This window comes from Ascidiella aspersa, chromosome 8 (assembly GCF_963924565.1).
Source record: "Ascidiella aspersa chromosome 8, kaAscAspe10.2, whole genome shotgun sequence".
Lineage (NCBI taxonomy): Eukaryota > Metazoa > Chordata > Ascidiacea > Phlebobranchia > Ascidiidae > Ascidiella > Ascidiella aspersa.
The window spans coordinates 22,026,213-22,050,466 of NC_139454.1; the positions used below are offsets into that span (position 1 = coordinate 22,026,213).

The window sequence follows — 24,254 nt, forward strand, 5'->3', positions numbered from 1 at the left end:
CTGGAAACTAACCTTCCTTACTTCGCCCCTTACCTTGCATTTTTTTATCCAACTCCTGTTTGTCCACAGAGTCATACACTTCCTACTCACCAACCTTCAAAAAAACCTTTCGATTCTATAACCTATCCCTGGCTTAACTTACACACATCCTCACCAACCCCAACTTCCCCCCTCCCTTCCTAAATTATATCTACACCGCCCAAAATACGGTCACCTCCTCCATTTTGTTAAATGGCTTCCCCACTTACCCCGTGGGGATCAGAAGAGGAGTGAGACAAGGCGACCCGCTGATTTCATCGGGCGCCACCTCCTCGCCCTCAATCTCGCATATTTCTCCCCCTCTCTCCCCCTAGTTTCGTAGAAGGTGCCCTTATATTAATTCCCAGAACCCAGGATGCCAACACCCTCTCAAATTTTAGTCTTATCTCTCATTTAAACACAGATTTAAAAAAAATTCTTAACAAAATTCGCAAAACCCGGATCAAACCCCACCTAAAGCACTTCATTTCCCCAAACCAGCATGCTCAACTGTACAAAAACACCTCCACCACCTCACCCTCCTCCGCCCCACTCGCTCGTTTTCAAAAAGCTTTTGACTCTATAACCCACACCTGGCTATCCCACTCCCTTATCACCCACACCTTCCCCCCCTCGTTTCGTAAACTACCTAAATGCAACCCAAACCTCGGCCTCATCTGACCTGGATGTTTTTCAGAAGAGGTGAGAGGCAAGGCGATCCGCTAAGCCTCACCCTCTTTCTGATCGCCCTCGACCCCCTCCTGAAAAACATCCAGGTCAATCCCTCCATCTACCCCGACCCGCACCCCACCTAAACCCGTGGCTTACGTCGACGATGTCACCCTTACCCACCCCCACTTCCCCCTGTTTTATACCCTGGCGAGAAATCAGTTTCTGCTCTTGCCCTGAAACCCTTAAAACGAAGGCAACCTACACCTTATCGCTCCTCCATTCCTAGTATATCATACCAAAAATTGGCTGGAACCCCCTATCAATATCCCCCCTTAACATACCCATTGGAGACTCGACATGTCAGACTACATTGCAAACTTCAACAACAAGATTTCACAAATTACAAATCCATTTCTAACTTTTGAGTCCAAATTCACTCTAAACCAATCCTCCTCCAAGTTTTACTCAAATAAAGGCAATCAAAAGAAGTGTGAAGCAAGGCGACCCCCGATGAGTCTCACCCTCTTCCTGATCGCCCTCGACCCACCCTTGTCATACCATTAATTTCACCGGTGTTGATTAATTTATATATGAAAACCAGCATCCCATTTTATAATAATTTTTATTCGGAGAGCTAACCGAACGTCCCCATGTTAAACCCATCGACCACTACAAAGTCTGTCGACAACGCCCCCTTTTTTCATTTTTTTTTCTTTTTTTTTTTCACTTTATTTGGTACAATCGATTTTGTTCTATTTATGCATATCATTCTTTTTTTCGTGAAATCTGATTTCCTAAAGGGTGAAAGTGTCTTGTTTAAAGCGCAATTTTGTATTGGAATTTTCATGTTTTTTTTTTCTTGGATGAAATAATTTTGACCTTTTCGTGCATATTGTTCGTTTAAAAGCGTTAAAATAACCTGGCTAACTGAGGAAACTTTAAGGTTACATCGTATGTGCAAATTTTATGACAAATCCTTTATTGAATTTGTCGATTGCTAAGTTTAGAACGAAATCGTGCTGCTATTTCTTTGATCTAGGGAGCATTAAGTCATTTATTCAGATTACCTTATTTTGCTTCACTGTTTAGCACTTTAAACTCGTTAGCACGTAAAACGACAAAACACACCTGAACTAAATATTCTTTAGTTGTCGACTTACATTGCGCATGTGTTGCACGAGACTCGTCGTTTGTAATGAACTTATGTCGTTTATTAACACCATTTAGTGTTGTTTGTTGTCCACCTTTAACCACCGCGCGTTTATCCTATGTTTTTTCGTGACAGTATCCTATATTAAACATCGTGACTTGGACGACCATTTTGTGACCTAAGAAATGAGAAATTTTAACTTAAAATTAAAAAAATTTAAAAAAAATTTGAAACTGCTTAGTTGATACTTTTAGCATATCAAAAAGACAAACAACTGTAAAAATAAAGAAAAAAACAAATAGTTGGTTGTTTTACAAATCTGTTGAGCGTTTGGTTGAAATACAAGGTAAAAATAATTACAAAAAAAAATTAAATACCTAGCATTTTTTATCTAAATAGAAAATAATGCGAATTACCACCGAAAAAATACAGCAATTACTTTTCCATACATCTGTCAGACCTACTGAACTGTCAACTATGTGAAGCAAAAACGAAGTTTGAGCTGAACCTAGCCTGATTGGGTAATTCTACCTGCTAGCGTATAATGTATATCAGTGTTGTAAACAATTCGTTTGTAATTGAATTCGCAGTCAGGTCATTCGTAAAATAACTCGAGTCCAAGTCAAGTCATTTGCAAAATAACTTCAGTCCGAGTCAAGTCACAAGTCAAGTCTTAATTTAGCAAGGCAAGTCCTTGCCATAAAAAATAAACGTTAAACTACAAAAATTGGCAAACTAGCTCAAATTACGAACAACAAAACAACTAAAATATAATAAAAAAGCAACATTTAGCAAGCAAATTGTTTTGCGTAGAAAAGTTGTGATCTATAGTCGAATTTTATAAAAAAAAATGCTTAATAAAAACACCTTATTTTAACCCAAGTGATTTACCCAAAAGACTTAAGGCAAGTCAGTTTTTCCAGATGACTTAAATCAAGTCAAGTCATTTGAAAACAGTGACTTAAGTCATTACAATACTGATGTATGTTGCTCTAATGAAGATGACCCATACAAACAGCACCAAACGATCACACGTAAATTGCTTGAAGGTTGTAAAAAGAGTCCCCAAGTGTCAAGCCCTATTTTTATTTTTTTCAATTTAGTACAACTGACAAAATTGCTTTAATTTACGTGGAGGATCTGTTCTGACACGCCTCCACAAATTATAATGAATTCGGCTGAGACGTCTGTCAATTCGTTAGATTTTTTTGCTTGAACAAAAAATGAAGTGAAGCTAATCCATAGTAGGGTTGCCCTATTTTATTACGTACCATCCCTGGCTTTAAAACACCTTTAGAGTTTCTCCCTGAGGTAGATTCCAACCGAAGCTTCGAGGAAATGTTAGGGAACAACCTGACGTATGGTGACCCTGTCTACAGAGTTATTCCTTAATTAAAACACGAGTAGCACATGCCATTACGCTTTCAACGACAATCGCGCATGCGTCCCTTACAATTAACATATTTTTTTTGTTAATGCCAGGCATATTTTTAAAGTATTAAACTATGTTGCTTTCACAGAATTTCTCCAATATAATTAAGCGATAAGGGGAGTTTTCAAAGATAAGGGGAGTTTTCAAAGTATGATATATAAATGTCCTGTGTATTTTTTTGTGTTCGCTGTTGAGTTTTGTGAGTTTTTTTATAATACACAAATATAATAATTAAAATCCTATCGCTGGGTGCGTCGTAGGACCAACAAACATTTACAAGGGCGTCGTAAGAAAACAACACGTTTAAGAACCACTTCTTTAATTATTAAATACTGACAGGTTTGTCTATTATAATTAGGCCAGGATTCCTTAAATATCTGTAACTGAAAAAAACAGCTTCAGGAGGACTAGATCTTAGTTGTTAACACACATATGCCTGTGCATGTTTCATTAAATAAATAATACGGTACTGTGGATCCCCTTCAATATGAAGTTGCTTGTACTAACAGATTGAGAAAGCATTGGCGCATGGTTGTTTCTCTCTAAGCCTGGTAAGCTCAGTTGGTAGAGCGAAGGTCCCGATATGACCAGAGGTCATGAGTTGGAACTTCAGTGCAGGCTAGATGTTTTTCTGGCCTGCCCTGCTTGCATCATAAGTCAACAGAATAGGCGAGTCTGCAAGGGCTTTCGGCGTAATATAACTGCTACGTAATTTTCCTAATCAATTGATCTCAAAGTCAGATTTTTCCAAACCAGTGGTTTTATGATGGTTCTTTGCGTACAGGCAAAAACATACACACCGAACGCTGGACGTTTTACAACGACAAAGAGGACGCACAATTAAAACACGTGAAAGAATTGGAATAATAATATTAATAAGAAGAAGAAACGTAATAATAATAATAATAATAATAATAATATTAATAGAAAAACACAGAAAAAAGTACAAATAGCGTTTGTCACGTAGAAAAACCTAAAAAAAACACGCTTTTGTGAAATCGGTCGAGGGAACACTAGGCGAGCGAAGCTGCCAATAGGAAGTCGGGTCGCGTGCAAAACGGAAGCTGATTGGTCGGTGGAATAGGAGAATTTAAAAAGGAAGGTGAATTGGAACGGTTTGTATTCTAGTTAAAAGCAACAAACAACACGATATTGCTAGGCAGGTCACATTGAATTCAGACTAAGTTTCTTATAAAAACATAAAGAAAATTAAACCAGGCTCTAGAAAAACGCGTCTAGGGACATAATGTTATCGTTTTCAAATCATATTTTTAAACGACAGGCGTGCAGAACTAGTTTCTGTAACAGCAACATACATGTGTCGATTTTTATCGAAACCACTTACGCTTTGGCAACCATATATGAGTAAACGCTAAGAAGGGATTGTTATATTGAATGGTTTGGTTTGTGTGTCCGTCCTTGAACGAATAGGAACAGTTTTCTGTGTACAACGGGCGATGAGACGGTTTAACAATTGGATAATTATAAAAATTCCCCACAATACGGCAATGCTTAATTACAACATAAAAGTTGGTGAAAATATTGGAATATGTCGTAAGAACATAATTTATATTTTTCTCTAAATCTGAGGCAAGTTGCCAAAAAATTGAGTTCGAATTAATGAAATAACTACGTAAAACATTTGTCGAGTTCAATTACAACATAGCAGTTTTACGTCCTCCGTTAATGCTGTATTGTCGCAGGGGGAGTGTTGGCAATAACTGCAAACACTAAAACACGAAAAACATAGCGCCGAAAAAATTGCGCGTTTGTCGTCTTTATAAAAAGTCACACAGTTCTGTCAGTTGTATATGAATAAAACGATTTATTTGCTGTAATGGCATTAAACGTGGATTTGACCACCTGATTTAAGGCGACAAAGCGCAGCTAACTGTAAAAATTTCGATTTGACTTTCAAGTTGTCTTACAGAAAATGTAGCGTTATCTTTTAAAACAGCGAAGCCGACAAGCGATTGCGACGTTTCATGAAACATCGGCATTTTGAAAGACGTAGAAAAGCGTGAATTCAGAGAAATAAAAAAAGAAACGTACACATCATTTAGAAAACGTGAGTTGCAAAAAGTAACGTCGATATAAAGTTTTGAACTTTCGTAACGGCAGGGGTGGATATCTTAGGGAAAAAACCTTGCCCCCTCCCCCACATATCTGACATGGCCGAGTATTGCGCACTCGATTGGAACCAATGACGACGATTTTGTAACTAATATAAAATTGAAACCGTGCTTTTGGCTGACGCTAGGCGTTGTAAATAACAAATAAATCCATTTAAACTTATAATTGCTAATTTCGATATGTTTTGCGCAATTTACTTGCAATTAAAGAAAATTGCCAATTCTATTGCTAGGACGTTACCCTTGTCCATTGATTAATTATTATTAATGAAACAGTTTTTGTAAATTATTTTTTAATAGAGAATTGATGAATTTAGGTGCAGTGTAGTGATATTTGCAGCACGAGATTAAGTTAAGGCTGATGCTCGAGCTCGAAACGCTGCAAAGCGAGCGTTTCTCGTCAACCGTTTGAAAAACGCGCACTTTTCCGGGCTTTGCGGTTCGCAAGAAAAGCGAAGAATAAAGTTTGGGCGTGACAAGGCGCATACAGCAAAGGTCAAGGACACAAGCGAAAAACAACAAGGTCGACATGGGGCTGGGGCGTCTTGTTTTGCTTATTTTGTGCAAACGTCGATCGGCCTCTTTTTATTTTCCGCGCGGTGGCGACGCAGAGCCGATCGAGGTACGCACAATTAGGTTATGGGCGGCTGAACTTGGGGAACACGTTGAAAGACCTTTCTCTCAGCAAGCTGTAGAGCTCTCTTTTTACGTGAACATGGAGAGAATCTTGTTGGCGTCATCGAACAAATCGAGGGGGTTTTCGCCGGGGGCTTCCTAGAAAGGAGAAATGTAAGATTAAGGTTTTGCTCTTTAATCTAAAGAAAGTAAAAGTTGAGTAAAGGGTGAAGGTGTGGCTGTGTTTTTCCCGTTGGCCAAAAGTAGCCCGGGAATGCCTGAAGATTTTGTAATATAAAAGATAGTATTTATTCGGAGAACCAGTAAGGTGCTGGTGCCGTAACTTGAGGTAGGGCTAGAATTGAACTGCACATCGGCAGAAGGTTAACATTTTTACAGATTTTTTATTTGGGTATGGTGGTAGTGATCATACTAATATGAATACCACTGCAAATTTAAGTATGTACAACCAAAATATCGGTGTTATTCACAAAAAAAAAATTAAAGGACACTACCCGCAAATGCACTGTCAGTCGAGTATGCGGTGCCTGTGTTTGTTGCTCCAAAGGTAGGCGGGGAATGTCTCAACATTTTTATATAAATGTCAGTATTTGTTCGAACCGGAGTCCTCGGACAACCAGTCCACCTTAAGGTACTGGTGCCGCCACGGCGCAAATATAACATTTTTACCTTTTTTTTTTTTTTTAGTAAAAAAGTAAAAAATCAGGTATGGCCCCAGTCTACAGCGGAAATGGCACTGACAAAGTTATTCTTTGAGTAAGTTGCAAATCGCTACAAAAACACTAGTTAAAAATATCGACCAACACTTACCTCCAACAACGGATCGTCCAGTAACGAAGGCATCTGATCCTGTGCTGTCGCTATTGGCAACGATGACGCAGGCGTGACGACATCGGTGACGTCATCATTCAATATGGAATCGAGCAGCGTATCACAGTCGGTTAGCGTCTGGGCGGACACAATAGGGCTCGCAGGCTGGGTGATTCCCCCAGCCCCAGACGGGGTCTTTGGGGCATTTTGGGACCCGGGTGTATTGCAGGTGTTGTTGACGAGGGTCGTCGATGCCGGACAGCCCCCGTTCGATTGGGGGGTGAGAGCGCTGCTGTTGCTCGGGGGCCGCATAGGGGTGTCCGGACCCTGGGGGGTTCTGGGGTTGGTGGGGTGACGGCGCTGCGCAAAAATAATGGCTCTAATATTTTTTTCCCTTCTTAGCAGGTAACAAGAAACGGTGTTTGACAAACGAAAAGCAATTGCAAAAAAGGACTATGATTTTCAATCTTTGAGAACTTAAACTTAGCATTAAAAAATATTACACAAACCAACTAAACTGAGTAAATGGCGCATAAAACGTACAGTCCAAGCAGTTGGATACTCACGTTGGGCGAATTGCCGTTGGCGAATATCGCGTGGTGGTTGACCCGCTTCTCGATGGCGACCATGTCGTTGGAAGCGATGTTGTCGGCCGAATCGGTCATCGGCACGGCCGACGAGCTGCGTAGGAAGTTGGGGGCGGCCCCGGATATGCGACTCAAGTCGTAGCTGTGCGGGAAGCCTGAAGATAAAAGGAAAATATTTACAATGTTAAAAGCTGGGCAAAAGTTTCTCGCTTTAAAATGACAGGCATTGTTGAGACTTGTATAATTGGGTTAACGAGTGTCTTTCTAAGCATCAGGTATAAGGTACGTGAAAATTAAATATGAAAAATCGCACGGTTTGACAAAACAAGGCATCTGTTATAACGTGCGCAAAAACATTTCGATTTTTTTATATTTTGACAACTTCTTTAAAAATTTTTGGAATGTTCTTTTTGCTGCAAAATTTATAACTTGCCATAAGTGGCGTGAAACAGTTTAGGTTTGGGACACAATCTTTGCGTGTGGACTCGCAGAACCGGGCGCGAAAATGCGCACTCTCGCGCACTTAAACGCGGCCAAACTGTCACGACTACAGAACGCGCCACGCCCAATAAACACTTGATTTGGTACGGGCCAGGCGTTTTCAAGCGTTCGGCGGTCGCCTTATGAAGTGCCCGCACACAATATGGACATGGCAATTGACTTGCGGGAAAAGCTATACAATATAGAACTAAAAGGTACGGCGCGATACCGACAGGCCAAATGGCAAAAAGCACTCAGAATACGCATAACTGGCAAACCAGAGACTACTTAACACTGTTTGACCTTCCCTTATTTATTGCGCCCTTGCAAAGCAAGTGGAAACTCCGTCAACAAAAAAAGTCAGGGTTTGTAATGCAGTGGTTGGCACTTATGTTTAATATTTCAAATTAAAAGGGTTCCCACAGGCAAGAGGGCTGCTGTTTCACGAGCTATAGAATATACAATGTTTCAGGCCTTTATGCAGTTTGGCTAATGTTTACTGTTTTTCTGAAACAGGCGTTTTTCAACAACACTGTTTTTATGACTAAAAACCTCTATAGCGAGAAATTTAAAACAACAAAAACATAATTAGCTATTCCAAAGAACGGAACGAACGGAACGAACGGAAAGAAGTGTTCAACTCAGTGGTTCTCAACCTTTTATGGCTTGCGGCACTCCTCATAAATAATAAATAGATTGCGGCACCCCTAAGATTTTTTCTTTAGGTAAATCACTAGAATGTCACAATAAACGGAAAAACTGGAACAACACACATCAACTCTGCACAACGTAAGTTTCAATCGGATTAATTTCACTGTAATCTTACACAAAAAGTTGTAAGAGTTGAGCAAAAAAACAGATTCTTAAGGATTCCTTAATATCTCTCGGCGCCCTTGGGCATGAAAAATGGCACTCCGGTTGAGAACCACTGTCTCAACCCCACACAATCACGTATAAAAACATCTAGAACAGTAACAACGCGAATAGATTCTGGCAGCTTTTCAACAAAACAGAGAAGAAACAACTTAGTTTTGAAAAAAAAAACGATAATAAAAAAAAGACCTTGGGAAAAACAATTTTACAGAAATTTAAGTCTTACCGTAGCTACCGTTGTCTGTGGGTCCCGGCGTCTTGTTGGAGCAGGGCATTGAGGAGCCGGGACTGGGGGCGGGAATGTTGCTCAGGTTCACGCTAGGGGCGCACGGTGACGTCACGCTGCGCACTCGCTTGTCTGCGCAGCAAGGGAGAGGGCTTAAATGTGGGTTCGGGCAATTTTTTGCCAAATTTTTGTTGCTGGCTCAAGTGTTTGTAACGTAACATAGGTATATTTGTTATACAAGTGAGCTTCAAAGAACATAAATTTTTCGCTGATTGCCCAATTATCTCCAATCACGTCACTTACCACGAAACAGGTAAAAAACATAAATTTAGGTGTTCCTGTCACCTTGCAATAATTACTCTGAGCACACAAAATACCTGTGGGCTTCGTTTGCTTAAAACGAAACCTTAAGGCATTTCAAGTTAGCTTGATCAGCAACAGACACTTATAAAGAAAAATGGTATTTATTTGAAAAGACTAGACTTCGACTTAAGTCATTTTACGAAAGACTTGACTGGAAATTATTTCAAATTGACTTGTTTACAACACTGCCTTTAACTTACGTGCTGGAGGACCGTCCGGGTCGGGCTTGATCGGATGCGGATCGGAAGAGGAGTTGGAGGAGGCGGCGGCAGCGGCGGCTGCGGATCTCTGGAGGTTGATCTCCTGTTTGACGCTGAGCACGCTCATCAGAGGTTCTTGTTTAATGGCAAGATCCCGCGGCGCCGCCATTGGTTCCTGCTTAACGTGGGGAAAAGCCCCTGGTTTGTCAAACTGGTGCTGTTCCGTCTTTAGCATCAAAGAACCGGCTGGGCTTTTGATGCCGTCATTGGCGCCGCCGGGGTAGTTGGGTCCGTATTGCCCCCCACGCGACTCCCCGGGTCCGGGAGGGGGCAGGGGGGTCCAGTTGCAGTTGGCGTCGATCGCCACCGAGCTGACTTCCTTGTTGCTTTCCTGCACCGTCTTAAACACGTTGGAAACGAACTCGTCGATTTCGAGAACCTCGGGCGGCGAGGGTTTTCTGCGTATAAAGGAAATATCACGATTAAAAGGGTCCAACAAATTGAACTTTTAACATGTGGTATACTTTTATATATATATATATAAATATATATATATGAGCGTCTATATAGTGACTCGATTTTACCTTAGCCTCACTTACCGCACTGATGATGGCAAAAGAAATTGCCGAAACGTTTGCTAATCAAAGAATGAATCTTTTATCTATTATTTGGGCCACTCTCTTTCTACTAAAGATTATGAACAGATCCGTGTTTAGTGTTCCTCATATATATATATGCATATATTTTGACGGAAATGACTTTACTGAACAGGATACCCTCGGGCAAATGTGACCCTCGGTAGGACCAAGGGGAGATTACAGATACTCTGGGTGTGATACTTAGGTCTTTTTATTTTTTCGCTAATTGCCGCTGCGTTTGACACTGCATTGAGATTTGCCACTTTACTCGAATCTAGAGTGAGTTTTCGATCAGCAGTAAATTAAATCAAACTATGCAGCGGTTAAAGGGGAGAAAAAATCATTTGTGATCTACGCTCGCCGGCAAAACGTCATTTACACACTTTTGATAGCAATCGAGTTGACCGTTCGATTTGAAAGAAGTGATGTTAATTTCTTTCTCGGAATAAACTCAAGCACCGTGATTTTAGGCCAGTAATGGCGGTCAAAGACGCATTTTTTGCGTACCTAAATCAGTGTGAATCTGTCCAGGATTGCACAGCCTCTTCTGTAAAAACTGGTAAACTATAACTTACCGGCAAATCGGACACAGCCACGTTGCATTGTCACCGTTGAACTGCAAGTAGGACTCGAGGTCGAAGCACTGCAAAAAACATGTTTTACTGGCTTAGATAGATGTGTGTTTTAAAATATTTTTATAGAAACGGGCGGGGAGGTATCGATCAAGCCGCCGTATAACTTCGTCAAATCTCGGTTTGATGAGCTTCCATTGCGACTTGCTCTAGGATTTACTTCGGGAATTTCGGATTAGTAAGTATATTAAATAAATTTCATTTGCGTGTGGTATTTATTTTTGCGTGTGGTACCCAGCCCTCGTACAACTATTTCACAACTATTTCTCTATTTAAGGAGCTGGTGCCGCCACTTGGAGGCAGGGCCCTAAACTGAGCTTTCGAATAATCTAGTAATCTTTAAAACACAAACAACAACTTTAAATCGCAAATCGGCACCTGTATGTGTTTGCAGTCCTGGCCCCTTGCCGGTATCTGGATGCGTTTCATCGATAGAGGGCACAAGAGAGACACTCGCACCGAGGTGGACGTCTGCTCACTAGCGCCGCCAGTGTCTCGGTTGATGGCTGTTGTCGTCATCGCGTTGTTGGACGAGATGGCACCGCCGTGGAAATAGCTCTGGACTGCAGGACAAAAAGGTTTTATTGTTGTTTAGTGTTATACTGAAAGCGGAAAGACTTATCACAATCTGTAGACAACTTTGGTTATGCAAGAATATAAAATCATGAAATAAAATTTATATAGCTATACTAGTTTTAGTAATTAGGCTTATAGGGATATCAGTATTTCTTTAATCCTACCCTACTATTACTTATGTACTTTACGGCTTAATTAATTTAGGCTTAATGTTAATCGAATTTAGTTTCTACTTACTTTTCGTCATGCAGTTCATGTTTGGTAATATCCTTTTCTGCAGCAATCCCTTCATGACGTAACGAATGCTGGGGCGGTGAACGAGTTGCATTACGAACAAGTGAGACTGGTCAGAAAAGGTAAAAGTTTAAATTAAACTAAGAAAACTAAACGAAAAAAGTAAGATTTGGGCACTTTCAGAAAAAAAGTTCTGCGATGCGACTTTAATAAAATTAAAAACAAAAAAGTGTTTAAAAAAATTAAGCGAATGAATCAGACAGTTTTAAAATTAGTAATTTCAGCAAAAACGCGAACAATTTTATCTTTGAATTTGGCAAATTCTTTCCACTGAAGTTGCAAACTAATTAATAAATATTCTTGACTTTTATTCTCTTAGTTGATTAGCTAAAAGGTCAAATGTTGACAAATTGAATTTAACTTTAGACAGCCTCTCTCAACATTTTGCTTCATACAGTATCAATAGGTAAAAAAACGGCAAAAGTCGACCAGCCGTAAAATCACGCGCGCAAGTTAAAATTCATTTTATTATATCAGTGCTGGTTATATTATGGGAAATAACTACAGATAACTTACGCAGCAACAGGCCGACACCGCAATTGTTATTTCGTTGCGGCCAGGCCGGCATTCTTTTTTCAGGTAAATAGGCTTGTGCATTGACCTCGAGTGACCCCGTCGGATTGGCATGGGCGTGTTGTTCACGCGGACCTGGAAATTTTCCAAATGCAAACAACTTTCACTTTTGAAAAAGTGTTAAACTTAAACAACCCTGCTTCCAAAATGTTTTAAAAACGTAAACAATTATTTTTCTCTACGAAATTAACAAAAAGGCTATTTTTTGTAAATAACCTTTAAAGGCAGGCGAGTACTTTTAAGGTTTTTTTTTTCAGATAAGACCAATGTTTTGAGGTTCTTTATATACGCACACAAGGCCTTGCTTCACTTGCGACACAACTAGAATATTGCGAAATCATCGTACCGAAAAAGACAATTCAGACGTAAAAAATGAATCGGCTACCTGCACCGTGTTGGGCCAATTGGTCTGCTTCAGCATGTCTTCATGATGATAGCATTTAAACTGAAGGTCGAGGTCGGGTCTGGAGAAAAAACAACTTAATTTATTTGTAAAGGCATTTACACTTCAACTCATTTTTCCAAGAAATGATGTCGGTGAAACAATGCAGTAGCGCAAGGATAATATCGACGACCACCTATAGAATGATTTTCCCTGTTTTCGAAGAAGTGGAATTTTTGTAGCAGAAAGCAGTCCGACTCAAAATTACAGTTTGTAAATCTATCGCTCTCATTTTCAAAATAGGTTCAATTACCAAGTAATGTCGGCCAAATCGAAATTATTCTTATAGGAATATGAATGGCGATAATCCGTAACCTTGCCAAAAATCAATTTGGATAAGGTGCCATTTTGGTAAAGATTGCAAATAAATCCAGAGCGCACAAGATATTAAAAAACTATTAAGTCTTGTTTTCCTGTTAACAAGCTGAACAACGATGGACCAAAACAATACAACTATAAGTTCGCAAAACGAGCGCAGTTCCAGCGAACGTTCCCGGATAATTCGACGATTAATTCAATTATAAAGGGGTTCTTCTGGCAAATATGTGTTCAGCGCCGACGCTTCGATTATCTACACGGGTAATCTTCTTCAGGGCAATAAACTTGTAACTTTACAGAAGGGTGTATATGAAGTAAGGAAAAAAACAAAAAACGTTTTTTGTTTATTGCCCTAAAGAAGATTACCCGTGTAGGTAATCGAAACGTCGGCGCTGAATACATATTTGCCAGAAGAACCCCTTCATAATAGATACAATACCTGGCAGCAACAGTGTATTCATTGAATTTGACGAATATTTCAATCAAATTATCTAGAGCCCAGAACGTATAACTTTGTCGATTTGGCCAGCGATTTAATTTGCGCCACTGAACTTACCTCTCAAAAAGCGTCTTGTGTACAGAGTTCTGTAGCGTGAAGGCGTGCGTACTGATGCTACGGTTGTGCTCCAGACGGAAGGCGTCCAACACTATTCCGTCGCGGATCGCGAAGATCAAACGCTGCTCGTCCGGCACTAGGGGGAGACAAAGAGGTAAACTTAAGGTTTAAACACAGCTATTCGTGTAAGCAATTCGCGAATCATTCGGGTAGCGAGAATTTGTTACTATAGTGCAGTGGTTCTCAACCGGGGTGCCGCGGCGCCCTGGGGTGCCATTTCTCATGCTCAAGGGTGCCGGGAGATATTTAAAATCTTTAGGAATCTGATTTTTGCTCAACTCTTACAATTTTTGTGTGCATTGCTTAGAGTTGATGTTTCTTGTTCCAGTTCTGTTAATGGTGACATTCTAGTGAATTATACCTACCAAAAAATCTTGTAGGGGTCCCGCAATCTATTTAATATTTTTGACGGATGCCGCTAACCATTTAAGGCTGAGAAACACTGCTATAGTGATTTCAGGTAGCGCCAAAAAAGTATTTGCGCACCCACCCATGAGATAAGCAACACGAAATCGATGTCAATTGCCCCGGTTTTCAAATCGTACCCGCATCAGAGCGTGTTCTTTCTATCTAATTTTTCAAAAACGTCCAAAATCGAAATTCCCCTTGCAACTTTTAGCTTACGGTAACGAGTCTTGTGTTATAGGTTAAGAAATTATGTATTGAATACCGGACAGTTACCTATGAGAAGCGAGCAAAGGTTTTGTGGCTATAATTTACAAATCAACCATTTTGTTTGGCATTATAAAAAGGCGAGTTGTTTTACACCCTAGCATTTTTTTGTGTAACAGTATATCGGTCGTGACCTTGTGCCGCGGAATAAACTAGACCGAAACACTGTGTTTCAGGTTTTTTGTCGGGCAGCATTTATGTCAACAGCGGCAAAGCACACACGGCGTTCGGCACAGATATTTTCCGATGCCCAAAATAGCGTTTGGCGCGACTGGGCAAATAAGATAAGGCCGTTGTCACCCAAACGAACACACTCTGGTGCCGTAAGTGGGAATACTGCACGTAAGCAGTATCAAAACGGAGGTCCGTCTCTGATTTTGAAGTGGCGGTGTCTATTGTCAAATAGTGGGAAAATGGCACGAAGGGTGATTCGAGACGATTTGGCTGACTTTGCAGTGGTAGCATTGCCTGGAATTGCCTGAAATATATATTTGTATTTCATTTACGTACAAGCTTACGTTCGCATTAAAAGCAGTTAAAAAAAAAGCGGTTTCCCTTTTTCAACCATATTTGGTGGCAATTTAACACACATTAGGATGCTGATTTTTAAAATAAATGGGGTTTAGGTTACTTTGGAAGCAGACACAGAAACATATATGAAAAGAAACCCAAAAGTTGGTTAAAATAGAGAGGCTGGCTGTAATAAAACATGATCGCCAAGCACAGTGGTTTTCAACCGGGGTACAGCGGCACCCTGGGGTGTCATTTTTGTTGCTCAAGGGGTATTTATTTGGCAACCTTTAAGAATCTGATTTGTGCTCCATAGCTGGTAAGCATCTTGATACAACCATATGCGATTAGAGTACATTATATCATATTATAATTTCCTGCATGTGCTCTTTCAGTTCCATTTAGATTAACACTGCAATTAATTATTTTTGAGGGAAATATTTTTTAATTTCCAGCGATTAATGATTTTTGAGGGACGCCGTAAGACTAGAAAGCTATGAAACAACTGGCCTAGCTGTTCCAATATCACACGAAAACAGGTCGCAAAAACGAACTTCGTCAGTTGATGAAGAAGCGGTGCAAGTTGACCTTCTTTTAACTGAATTTAATTAAAGTCAAGGAACACGAAAAGGCCCTCATGAAACGCAAACAAAGCATAGAGCTCGGCGTATCGGGGGAATTGGCCCGGGGCCCCGAAATCGCAGTCTCCCTCGTATGCAAATACACCGGCGGTCGCCCCGGGCCACTGCCAGAGTTTTCCAGCTTATTAAGGAGCAAAGGTCAGCTTCAATATGAAGATGAAAGTTATGATTAATGGCGTCGGTTATCGGCGCGACGGGAGCGGCAGGCCGCTTTGGTACGTGACTGGCATTTTCGGCCGGGAACCTCAAGGCCACCTGAGAAGTCCGCGCCCGGAAAAAGGGCAGGGTGAGACAGATAAGGCGAACCTTTTGCGGCGCGCGTCTTATTATTACATAACATTAAATAAAGTGAGTCACGGTGGAATATTCGCACCAGGCGATAGTGGATAATTTCTTTTCATAAATTTAAAGCTACCGAGATACATTTTGTTTAAATCAGTGATTTTCGGCCGGTGTTCCAGGGTTCATTTGTGAAATTAATAAATCTTGTGCAGAACATCTCATGATCTTTCACTGAACACTATAGATTTATTTTCTATTAGGCGTCCAGGCAGTGCGAAATCTAAGCGTAATCTGGCTAAACACACGTAATGCCGACAAGTTTTTGCACTGATTTGAGAATTGTGGTGGGCATTTGCGTCTTAAAAGGCCCACTGGTATATCTATTTGCCTTGATCTTAACTACACGTATTTATAGAGGTGCAGAAGTGTTCAGTGGAAAAGGTCTAGAAACGCGAAAACCTATGGACGTGATAATGGTTGAAATCCATCCGTACAAATATTAAAAACATCAGAGAATCGTAACGCTTTTAAAAACCGACAATATATCATTTTTTTAAAAGAAACGCTCACGCGGTAAGTGGAAATTTGCGCGTTAGGGCGAAAAACCTGACGTGGTAAAGCGAAAAATAAAATTCCAACGATTTTTAGCAAAATTTCTTGGGAACGTTGGTCGTTCACTCGTTCAGATGTTCACCTTTTCCAAAAACCGTCGAATATCCATTAGCCTCGTCAAGCTAAGGTATACCTTGACAGCCCCGGGGGACTTGAGTTTGCGGTGTACTGCCAGACGAGCACTTGTTTAGGCGAGCTCATTCGCCGATCTTATCACGTTCTTTCACCAAATCGGCCGTTTTACTCAGCCACTTCAAAGGCTAACCCCGTCTTAAATTCACCCGAAGCATTCCTTGTTTATGACAACCGAACTGCGCCTCGAGAAACGCCGCCAGCTTTGCTAGTTAAAGCACGCAAAGGGCAAAACATATAGGTCGGTTTGTTTGGCAGCTTTTTGTGCGTTAAATAGCGAAAAGGAAAATAGAGAAAAAATTGAACGACCAAGCCTCAAACTAGGATAGGTAAGGGTTATTTGAGTTCGAAAAAAGTTGCTACGGAACTTTTTTTTATATGTTTCAGCAGTAGGAAACGGTACTACAAATTTTGTGCGGGCTAAAATTTTTGTTAATTTAAACCCCAAATATAAGGTAAAATTTGACTGGGTTTCGCGTTTGGTGATAATTAATGAGTCCGTGTTTTTTTTTTAGAATTTTCTCTTACTACAGCCAGCATCTTCCGCTCAAACATATAAGGTAAAATTTGACAGGGATTGGGGTTTGGCAATAATTTTAATTCTGTTTTTTTTTTTACAGAAAACGTCTTCAGTAACCATTCACAGGCCCAAAACGCGGCCATTTTAAGTCTTTTAACGTGCTCACCCTGCTTTTCGAACTTGTCCATGCTCGGATAAGGGGGCACATTGTGGGCACTGCCGGGGGTCAGGGGTGGAGTAGGGTTTCCCGGGATTGGATTCGGCTGCTGTTGGTTGCTGGGGAATGACAAGGGTCGCACCTGGGTGGGTAAAGCATAAACCGTAATTAGTTTTATATACGTTTTTTAGCGTTAGTGAGGTGGTAAGCTTTTTATATCCTTTTTCTGTTTTTTTAATTATAATTGAATTCAAATCACTTAATACTAAACAAAACAAAATATTCCAATAGTTATTTAAACTTGATATGTAAAAAAGAATAAGCAATATGTAAACAAACATCAGGCAAATGATGTACTTAAAATGTGTTAACAATCGTACAGTACGACTCGTACTGCAAGCTTTAACATTTAAAATAAATAGATTTTCCTATATTCGTAGAATAATAACAAAACATTAACGCTTCACCAATGAAAGCAACAATTCTTTATAAAAACAAAAAAAAAGTTTGACAAAAAATTAAAAAATATATTTTTTTTCCGAAAAAAAAAAAAAAAAAAAAAAAGAATTTGTTACAAAGTAGCAACTCACTTCGTTGGGGTAATGGGGCGGGAAAGACCTGGGGCTGGAATGCTGGTAGGAAAAGTTGGATTCGCCGCCCATCGGTTGGGGGCATTGCTGGTAAAACTGATTGGCGCCGGACGCCGGTGGCCTGGGACTGTACCCGGGGGTCGACTGTCCCTGTGGCCCGCCCCCTTGGGGGTGATGGTGGGGGTGGGCGTCGTGGGGCTTGTTGAATTGGGTCGATGGACTCCCGTTAAATTGCGGCTGGCCGTACGGCTGAAATTACAAAATAGAAAATAAGGATAAAAACGCTGCGATACGAAAAGTATAAAGTGGTCCAAACTTTGGCGAAATGTTTTCTTGATTATCTAGAAGAAGGTTTCCTTGTTCCTTAAACTATTTTAGGTTACATTTTAATATGTGTATCCAAGTTTTGGAATCCTTAGGCGAACAAGACAAAACAGGATTTGTTGGTAATTTGATTTTTAAAGGTTCAAATGCAGCACGAATTATTTCACACCAATTTTTCACATAAAAACTATATGCGATGTCAATGTCTGAAGTTCTTCAGACTATTAAAAACTGCCCAAAATGACAACGTTTTTATAACCCAAAATAAAGATCCAATCAGATACAAAATAAAGATTATTTACCACCAATTTGCATGAAAAAACGGCGAAACAATGTATGTACGAAGTTATTACCCCATCATTTATTTTAAAGGGCCCCCTTTATAATCATTTTAATGTATTGCCGAAGCAACGAATTGTTTCTGCAATAAAATATTATCATATACGAATACCAAAGATTTCAGTAAAAACGCTAAAATTGGCACCGTTTTCTCGCGCAACAAACTTTTTAAACGCTTCAAGTACCTGGTTGGGGCTATACATGTCGTTGCCGCACATAGGGGCTTCCTGGTGGCGCCCGGGCATCGGGGGCGCCCCTCCATGCCCCTGGTACGACGGCAGACCCCCGTGGGGCACGCGCTGGTACTGCTGGGGCATCTGGGGCCGCGAACGGTTGAAGTTCTGGCCCGAGGCCCCCGGAAAGCTCTGTGGGAAAGCCCCCTGCTGATGCTGGGGCATGTGCTGGTGGGGCATGTAGTTGTTGCCCGGACCACCCTGCATCTGGAAAATCAAGTTCAAGGTTAAAATACTGATTTATCGTCTGAGGTTCAAATTAAAAAAACGGAAAATCTTTAAACGTGAAGTTAAGACAGCAAAATGTTAAAAACGAAATGTTAAAAAATAAATTTAGTTTTTCGTTCAAAGTTAAAATACTGACTATCGTCTAAGCTTCGTTTTTTTACAGAGCTGTAAACCCTTTAAAGGTGAAGGTAGAATAACAAAATGTCAAAAATTGTGTTGTTTACCAGTCTGTCTAACGTTAACGAAAGAAGATTGGCGTTTTGTTAATACTCTTCTGTATATTAATTATTTTTTCCCTTAATTTAACTCGTATAGGTTATGAGTTTGATTTTCTGTAGACTGTAGAGTATATTGCGGCATTCGCAACTCTTTGTATTGGTGAAAATTATATAAAATTAAAACATAGGTTACATAGAATGCCCTCCAAAAAAAAAACGTATCCCGTAATAATAAACTCGTTGAAAACGCCGCGTAACAGACAATAATTTTTCAAATTTTTTCGCGTTTCTTCAATCGTTAGTTATAAAAAAATGTTTACTGTTCAACCTCAAGCCCGGAGAAGGAATTAGGCTAGACAATAGACCGAATAACGAAAGTGTTTTTCCGCCCACGATTCGCCCGTTCGGGGTCAGCAAGCTAGCGCAAACAGCCAGGGATTACGAACACAAAAAAGAGTCGTGATCCCGGTAAACAGGTGTCGGACCTCACGTGAGCTTAGATAGGGTGGTCTTACATCGCCAATTGTGTTTGAGGGGGTTGAGTGGTGGGTCGGACCGCCAAATGTAAGGTGGGGGGGGGGGGGCGTATAGTTAACGCCATGTTTACGAGAAGAATACAAGATTAGATAAGTTTCCGGTTGGAAACGGCTTCATAAAAACTGGAACACCGGGTTTCCTTTAGGTTATCCTTGATTAGTAAATAGGATTTAAAGGGAATTGGTCGATACAAATTGCTTTAGATTATGGTGAGATTCGAGATTCGAACTTTACAAACTATTAAAGACTGATTTTCGCACATGTGTGTTTATGGTCCTAAGGGCATTAAAAGCTGTGCTAGAAAGCTACGGTTTGGTGTATTTATAGAATGACTTAGATCCCGTGTATAGAGTTCGTTTAAGTGACTACGAAGAGCGTAACAGGTGTTCACAAATATAGCGTATATGAGTTTCACGAATCGACTATAAGCTTTAAACGTATACGTGTTGAAGGTCTGCTGTTTGACTAACTAAGCTGCGGACGCCGCGTCTTAAAAACGCGATTTTTTTCCCTTTTCGATCAGCAAATGTGCTGGTCGCGGTTCGCACGCATTCCTAAAAAAAGATGCTTCTTTGGCTAGAGGCAACCTGTTGCCAAGAGCTGAAAACAACGGAAAGAGAGGCGGAGTGAAATGGGGTCGACAAAACCCACAACGGAGGACTTATAACCCCGTCGTCGGCCGACAATAAGCGCAAAGCTAAATCAGAACACGAAACGAGATCAAAAGTTCAGCAAGCCCTCGGCGTGAGCTGGAATTGGATAATGGATCGCTACCCGCCCGGGTCGCTGTCAAAACAACGCGTCGACAAGGGGCTCCGCATTCCAAGCCGAGTCCGCATCAGCGGCGTGGAAGAGAATGCAAAGAGAGAAAGGGGAAAAGCAAAAAGAGAGCGCGGGAAAAAAGGGGAGGACGCTGATCGAAAACAGGAGGCGCTTTTTGTCCGCGAAACGGGGAATCGAAAACGGTTTAAAAACTGAGCTGAAAAAGCATACCTGTTTGCTATGTAGGTGAAACGACACCAGTCTAGGCGGCGCTGGTCGCACCTATACGCGGACCCTGAGCAATACTCTTCGACGCTCTTATCTCTCGTGCATCGCTAGGATAAACAAGGTATAATCCGGATCCATCGTAGCCACTTGTCATTGCGCATTGATCATCGCCAGATCCGGTATTTTTGGCTAGCTGAGGGCAAGCCGCTGCTGCTGCCTCTAACTTTTCAGTTTTATCGTTTCGACGGAGCGTTTCAATTAAGTTGAGGATCAATCATTGTCCCCTTTGGACCCTTCGAAAGTGGCAGCACCCCAGACTCCAAAAAGAAAAAGCCGATAAAATAAACGGCAGCCTTAACAGCGCTTCTTAACAAATGATTGCACGAAGTTCTTCAAATTGATTGCACGGAGTCTTAATAGGCGCTAATTTTCGTTTAAAAGCGGGCGTGGAAGTTGTTTTTAGATTGCAAGATATACTTTTGGGTGTTCGCAATTGTTGTCACCTTTAAACAGTCACCTTTAAACCATCACCTTTAAACAGCGCAGATTATAAGACAGCTTCTTGAAAAAAAAACACATAAAACTGTAATTATATTAACACTGACAAAACCCAACGAAATCTCAAATGGGTTTTTAAGGTCGCCGTTACAAGCCAGAAAAGAGCTAATTTATGAAAAAAGTCAATTTCAAAGTGCGAAGTACAAATAAGGAAAAATAACAAGACGACCAAACAAAACCCAGGACTTTGATTCCCGTAGAAAAGAAAGCAGGACAAATCAAAGTGCTTCATTACCTGCTAAGCCCTCTCGTTCTGCAGCCAACCGTGACAGCGAGCCATGAAGTCATTGCGACTTTCGGCATCAAAGCGTTTTTGCTCGCTTAGTCAGTCTGATTCGTACGCACTTCGCCTGGGTGTTTTATACCTGTCGCTCCGCTTTACGGCCCAATCCAAAATGAGACAGGCCCCGACCTTTTTAATGCTTTTCTAGCTGTTCGTCGGCATATTTTCGGCCAATTGATGCGACCGTTTTCTAACCGAGCGTTTTCTTCGCGAACCGAATGTAATTTCGTACTTTAGCAATGTTTCATTTCTGTTAAGTTACAATTGTAGAATTTTGCAGAGATTTGCCACTAATTTTAACAACGGACACAACTGTAATTTATTTTATTTGGTGTCATGAGCATTACCTATTAAAAAAAAACGTATTTGTTAGTTATTTTCTTGTGTAATATGGATTATATTCGTACAATATTTGATCTTAGCGTACGACGCATGGATTAGACGACAAATACATTAGTTTTAGGGTAAAGGCTATTTTGGACGGGAGATTCTTTTTCCAAAACAGCTTTAGCGGTTTGGAAAAAACGCAGAAGTTGAGTCTAAACTTTAATCACGGAGCACAAAGCGACTCGGACATAACGCCGGCTTAATAACCCACAATGCGCAGTTTGGAAAGGCACAATTTGCTTAAAATGAAACCTTCAGCCGGTAAACGTCAGTTACATTCGGACAAAAACGCCCAGAAAGCAGTACTAGAATACGCCATAACGTTGTGTATTGTCATAGTGCTTTATACCTCGGGCTTCCTAGTTTTGCGTTTTAAGTCTTCTGCATATTTTTCGTAAATTGAAAACCGCATATTTTTATATTTTTTTTATTTTTAACATTTCTATTGTCTATTACGGTTTAAACTCCACGCATTGTGCTCAAAGTTTCTTTTTTATGTTTTTTTGTAAAAATATTTTTATTTTTTTGTTTTTTGTATATCTTCAAAGCATCAAAAAAGAAAATAAAAGAAAAACAAACGTTCTGCCGATAACGTTATAAAGGCGGTTACCGCTAAAATAAGGCGTTCGAAATTCATCAAATCCTAAAAAAGGGTAACGTTCTTTCAAGGTTGTATTATTTTCTAAATGAAGGCAACTTGCAAAGCCCAAGAAATGCCCGCGAGTTCGACCTCCGGCTTTTGAAAAGCGCATTAGGAGGCGTTGGCGCGATTCGGCCTGCTAAAACACTAAGAAAACCGACACCTTAAAATAAAGTTGAAAAAACAACACCCAAATCCCGGCGGTTTTTCGTTACCAACGCGCCTTCAACAGATAGGGGTGAGAACGTACCGCAAGTACCCCCAAACCCCCACTACCCGCGGCGCATTCTATTCGAGTTATTACAGCAACTACAAGAGGAAAGCGCCAGGTCTAAGTTCGCGATCAAATGCACGCCTCGGCGCTAATCCTTAACCGATCTGTCTTGCTTATAACGCGTTTGGGCAACCTTTCCAAAGCCCGACCCCACTAAGACAAGCTGCCACCACAACGCGGTAACATTACACCCAGGCGCGGCGCCGTGCTGACAGACCCTATATGTGGCATTATTCGGGGGTGCGAAGAAAATTTTACGTCGATGATAGGCGAAACGTCGACGAACATTCGTTGCAATGAACTATAGGTTTTTTGTGGCAATAATGGGGTCTGGCAAACCGCTTTTTTATCCCTTTTCATCCTTTTTTTATTTATATGCGAAGCGAAAGTTTCAAAACAGTAACTTTTACCTTAAAAAGACGCTTCTTCAAAATGCACTAACAGGCGCCATAGGGCAATGCATATATGGGTTTTTTTTGCTAAAATGATTATTTTTTAGGTTGCTAAAACGGGAGTCAGGGCATAATTTGAATTTCACCCTTATATTGTACACAACTCATAGACACGTTTGCACTCCCCGTCCAATCAGTACAGCGTGTGAAATAAGTTAAAAGGGCGACACGGCAAAAAAGTAGACGAATCAGTCAAAGTCGGCGCATTGCTCGATGACTGATGCTCTATGTCTTTCTTTCTGAATTCGAACAAAAATCGCCTTCTTTAGCGGCGCGCCCGGGACCGACTACAACGGAATGCCGCGATTTTCTCCAGAGGCGCTGTTTGACGTTCGTCGATCAATCAATTCCTCGAACTCGGCTCTCGACTATGTGCGGCCGCTTTCGTAAAAACGCCGCCTAAAACTCGCGCTTTCAAATCTTTCCAGGCAGTTTTTAACTCAATTTTTGGACTCGCTCTTTTTTACCCTCAAATCGCTCTTTTTTAACCCCCAACTTTGAGGCTTGCTCTTTTTTAACCACAAATGTAAAATAGTATGATTTTTTTTAATGTGTGTGTCTTTGCAAGACTCTTAAATCCGTTGCAACAGCCCATGCACAATCGTGTGTTTTTTTTGGTGATTGTAGGACCACATGGTGAATTGAATTACTGCAGGGCTCCACGAGTAACATATTGTAGTGTCAAAATGAAATACATTATCAAACGAACATGGTTTAAAATTAAATATGAGTTACTGAAAGTGGGCCTATCAATTTGAAAACGGCCAAGAAAAGTGGCCGAAGGAGCTAAGTTCTTGGTCGGTCGTTGAGAGTTCGATGTGGGCAATGGGATTTGCGCCGACGATTTGGTTTGTGATGTTATCGCGACGGCCAAGCCCACGCGCGCCCAGTTTTTTTTTTATCTCAGTTTTTAAAGAAGTGTCCGGGACTCTGAGCGTCTGCAAACAGAAATCGCGCGGCCGGCATTGTGTTCGGCAATTCGTCGGTGGTTCGAAAAATTGCGCAAA

The 24,254-nt window shown here is 40.8% G+C and overlaps 1 protein-coding gene across 2 annotated transcripts in view; it reads right to left on the reverse strand.

Moving 5' to 3' along the window:
* Positions 1–4,155: 4,155 nt before the first annotated feature.
* The window catches only part of LOC146136874 (zinc finger MIZ domain-containing protein 1-like), a 57,360-nt gene continuing 37,261 nt past the window's right edge, over positions 4,156–24,254 (reverse strand). The window contains exons 7-20 of one of the 2 annotated variants that reach the window (XM_083395523.1): positions 18,633–18,887; positions 17,785–18,033; positions 17,204–17,336; positions 13,609–13,744; positions 12,678–12,756; positions 12,236–12,367; positions 11,663–11,768; positions 11,228–11,412; positions 10,793–10,860; positions 9,580–10,037; positions 9,017–9,148; positions 7,417–7,592; positions 6,851–7,210; positions 4,156–6,174 (exon numbers count right to left, since the gene is read on the reverse strand). In XM_083395523.1, the coding sequence (XP_083251649.1) occupies positions 6,037–6,174; positions 6,851–7,210; positions 7,417–7,592; positions 9,017–9,148; positions 9,580–10,037; positions 10,793–10,860; positions 11,228–11,412; positions 11,663–11,768; positions 12,236–12,367; positions 12,678–12,756; positions 13,609–13,744; positions 17,204–17,336; positions 17,785–18,033; positions 18,633–18,887 (2,607 nt within the window). In that variant the 3' untranslated portion in view covers positions 4,156–6,036. Of the gene's footprint in view, positions 6,179–6,850; positions 7,211–7,416; positions 7,593–9,016; positions 9,149–9,579; positions 10,038–10,792; positions 10,861–11,227; positions 11,413–11,662; positions 11,769–12,235; positions 12,368–12,677; positions 12,757–13,608; positions 13,745–17,203; positions 17,337–17,784; positions 18,034–18,632; positions 18,888–24,254 lie in introns of both variants that reach the window. The other variant, XM_083395524.1, reaches the window with a different exon arrangement.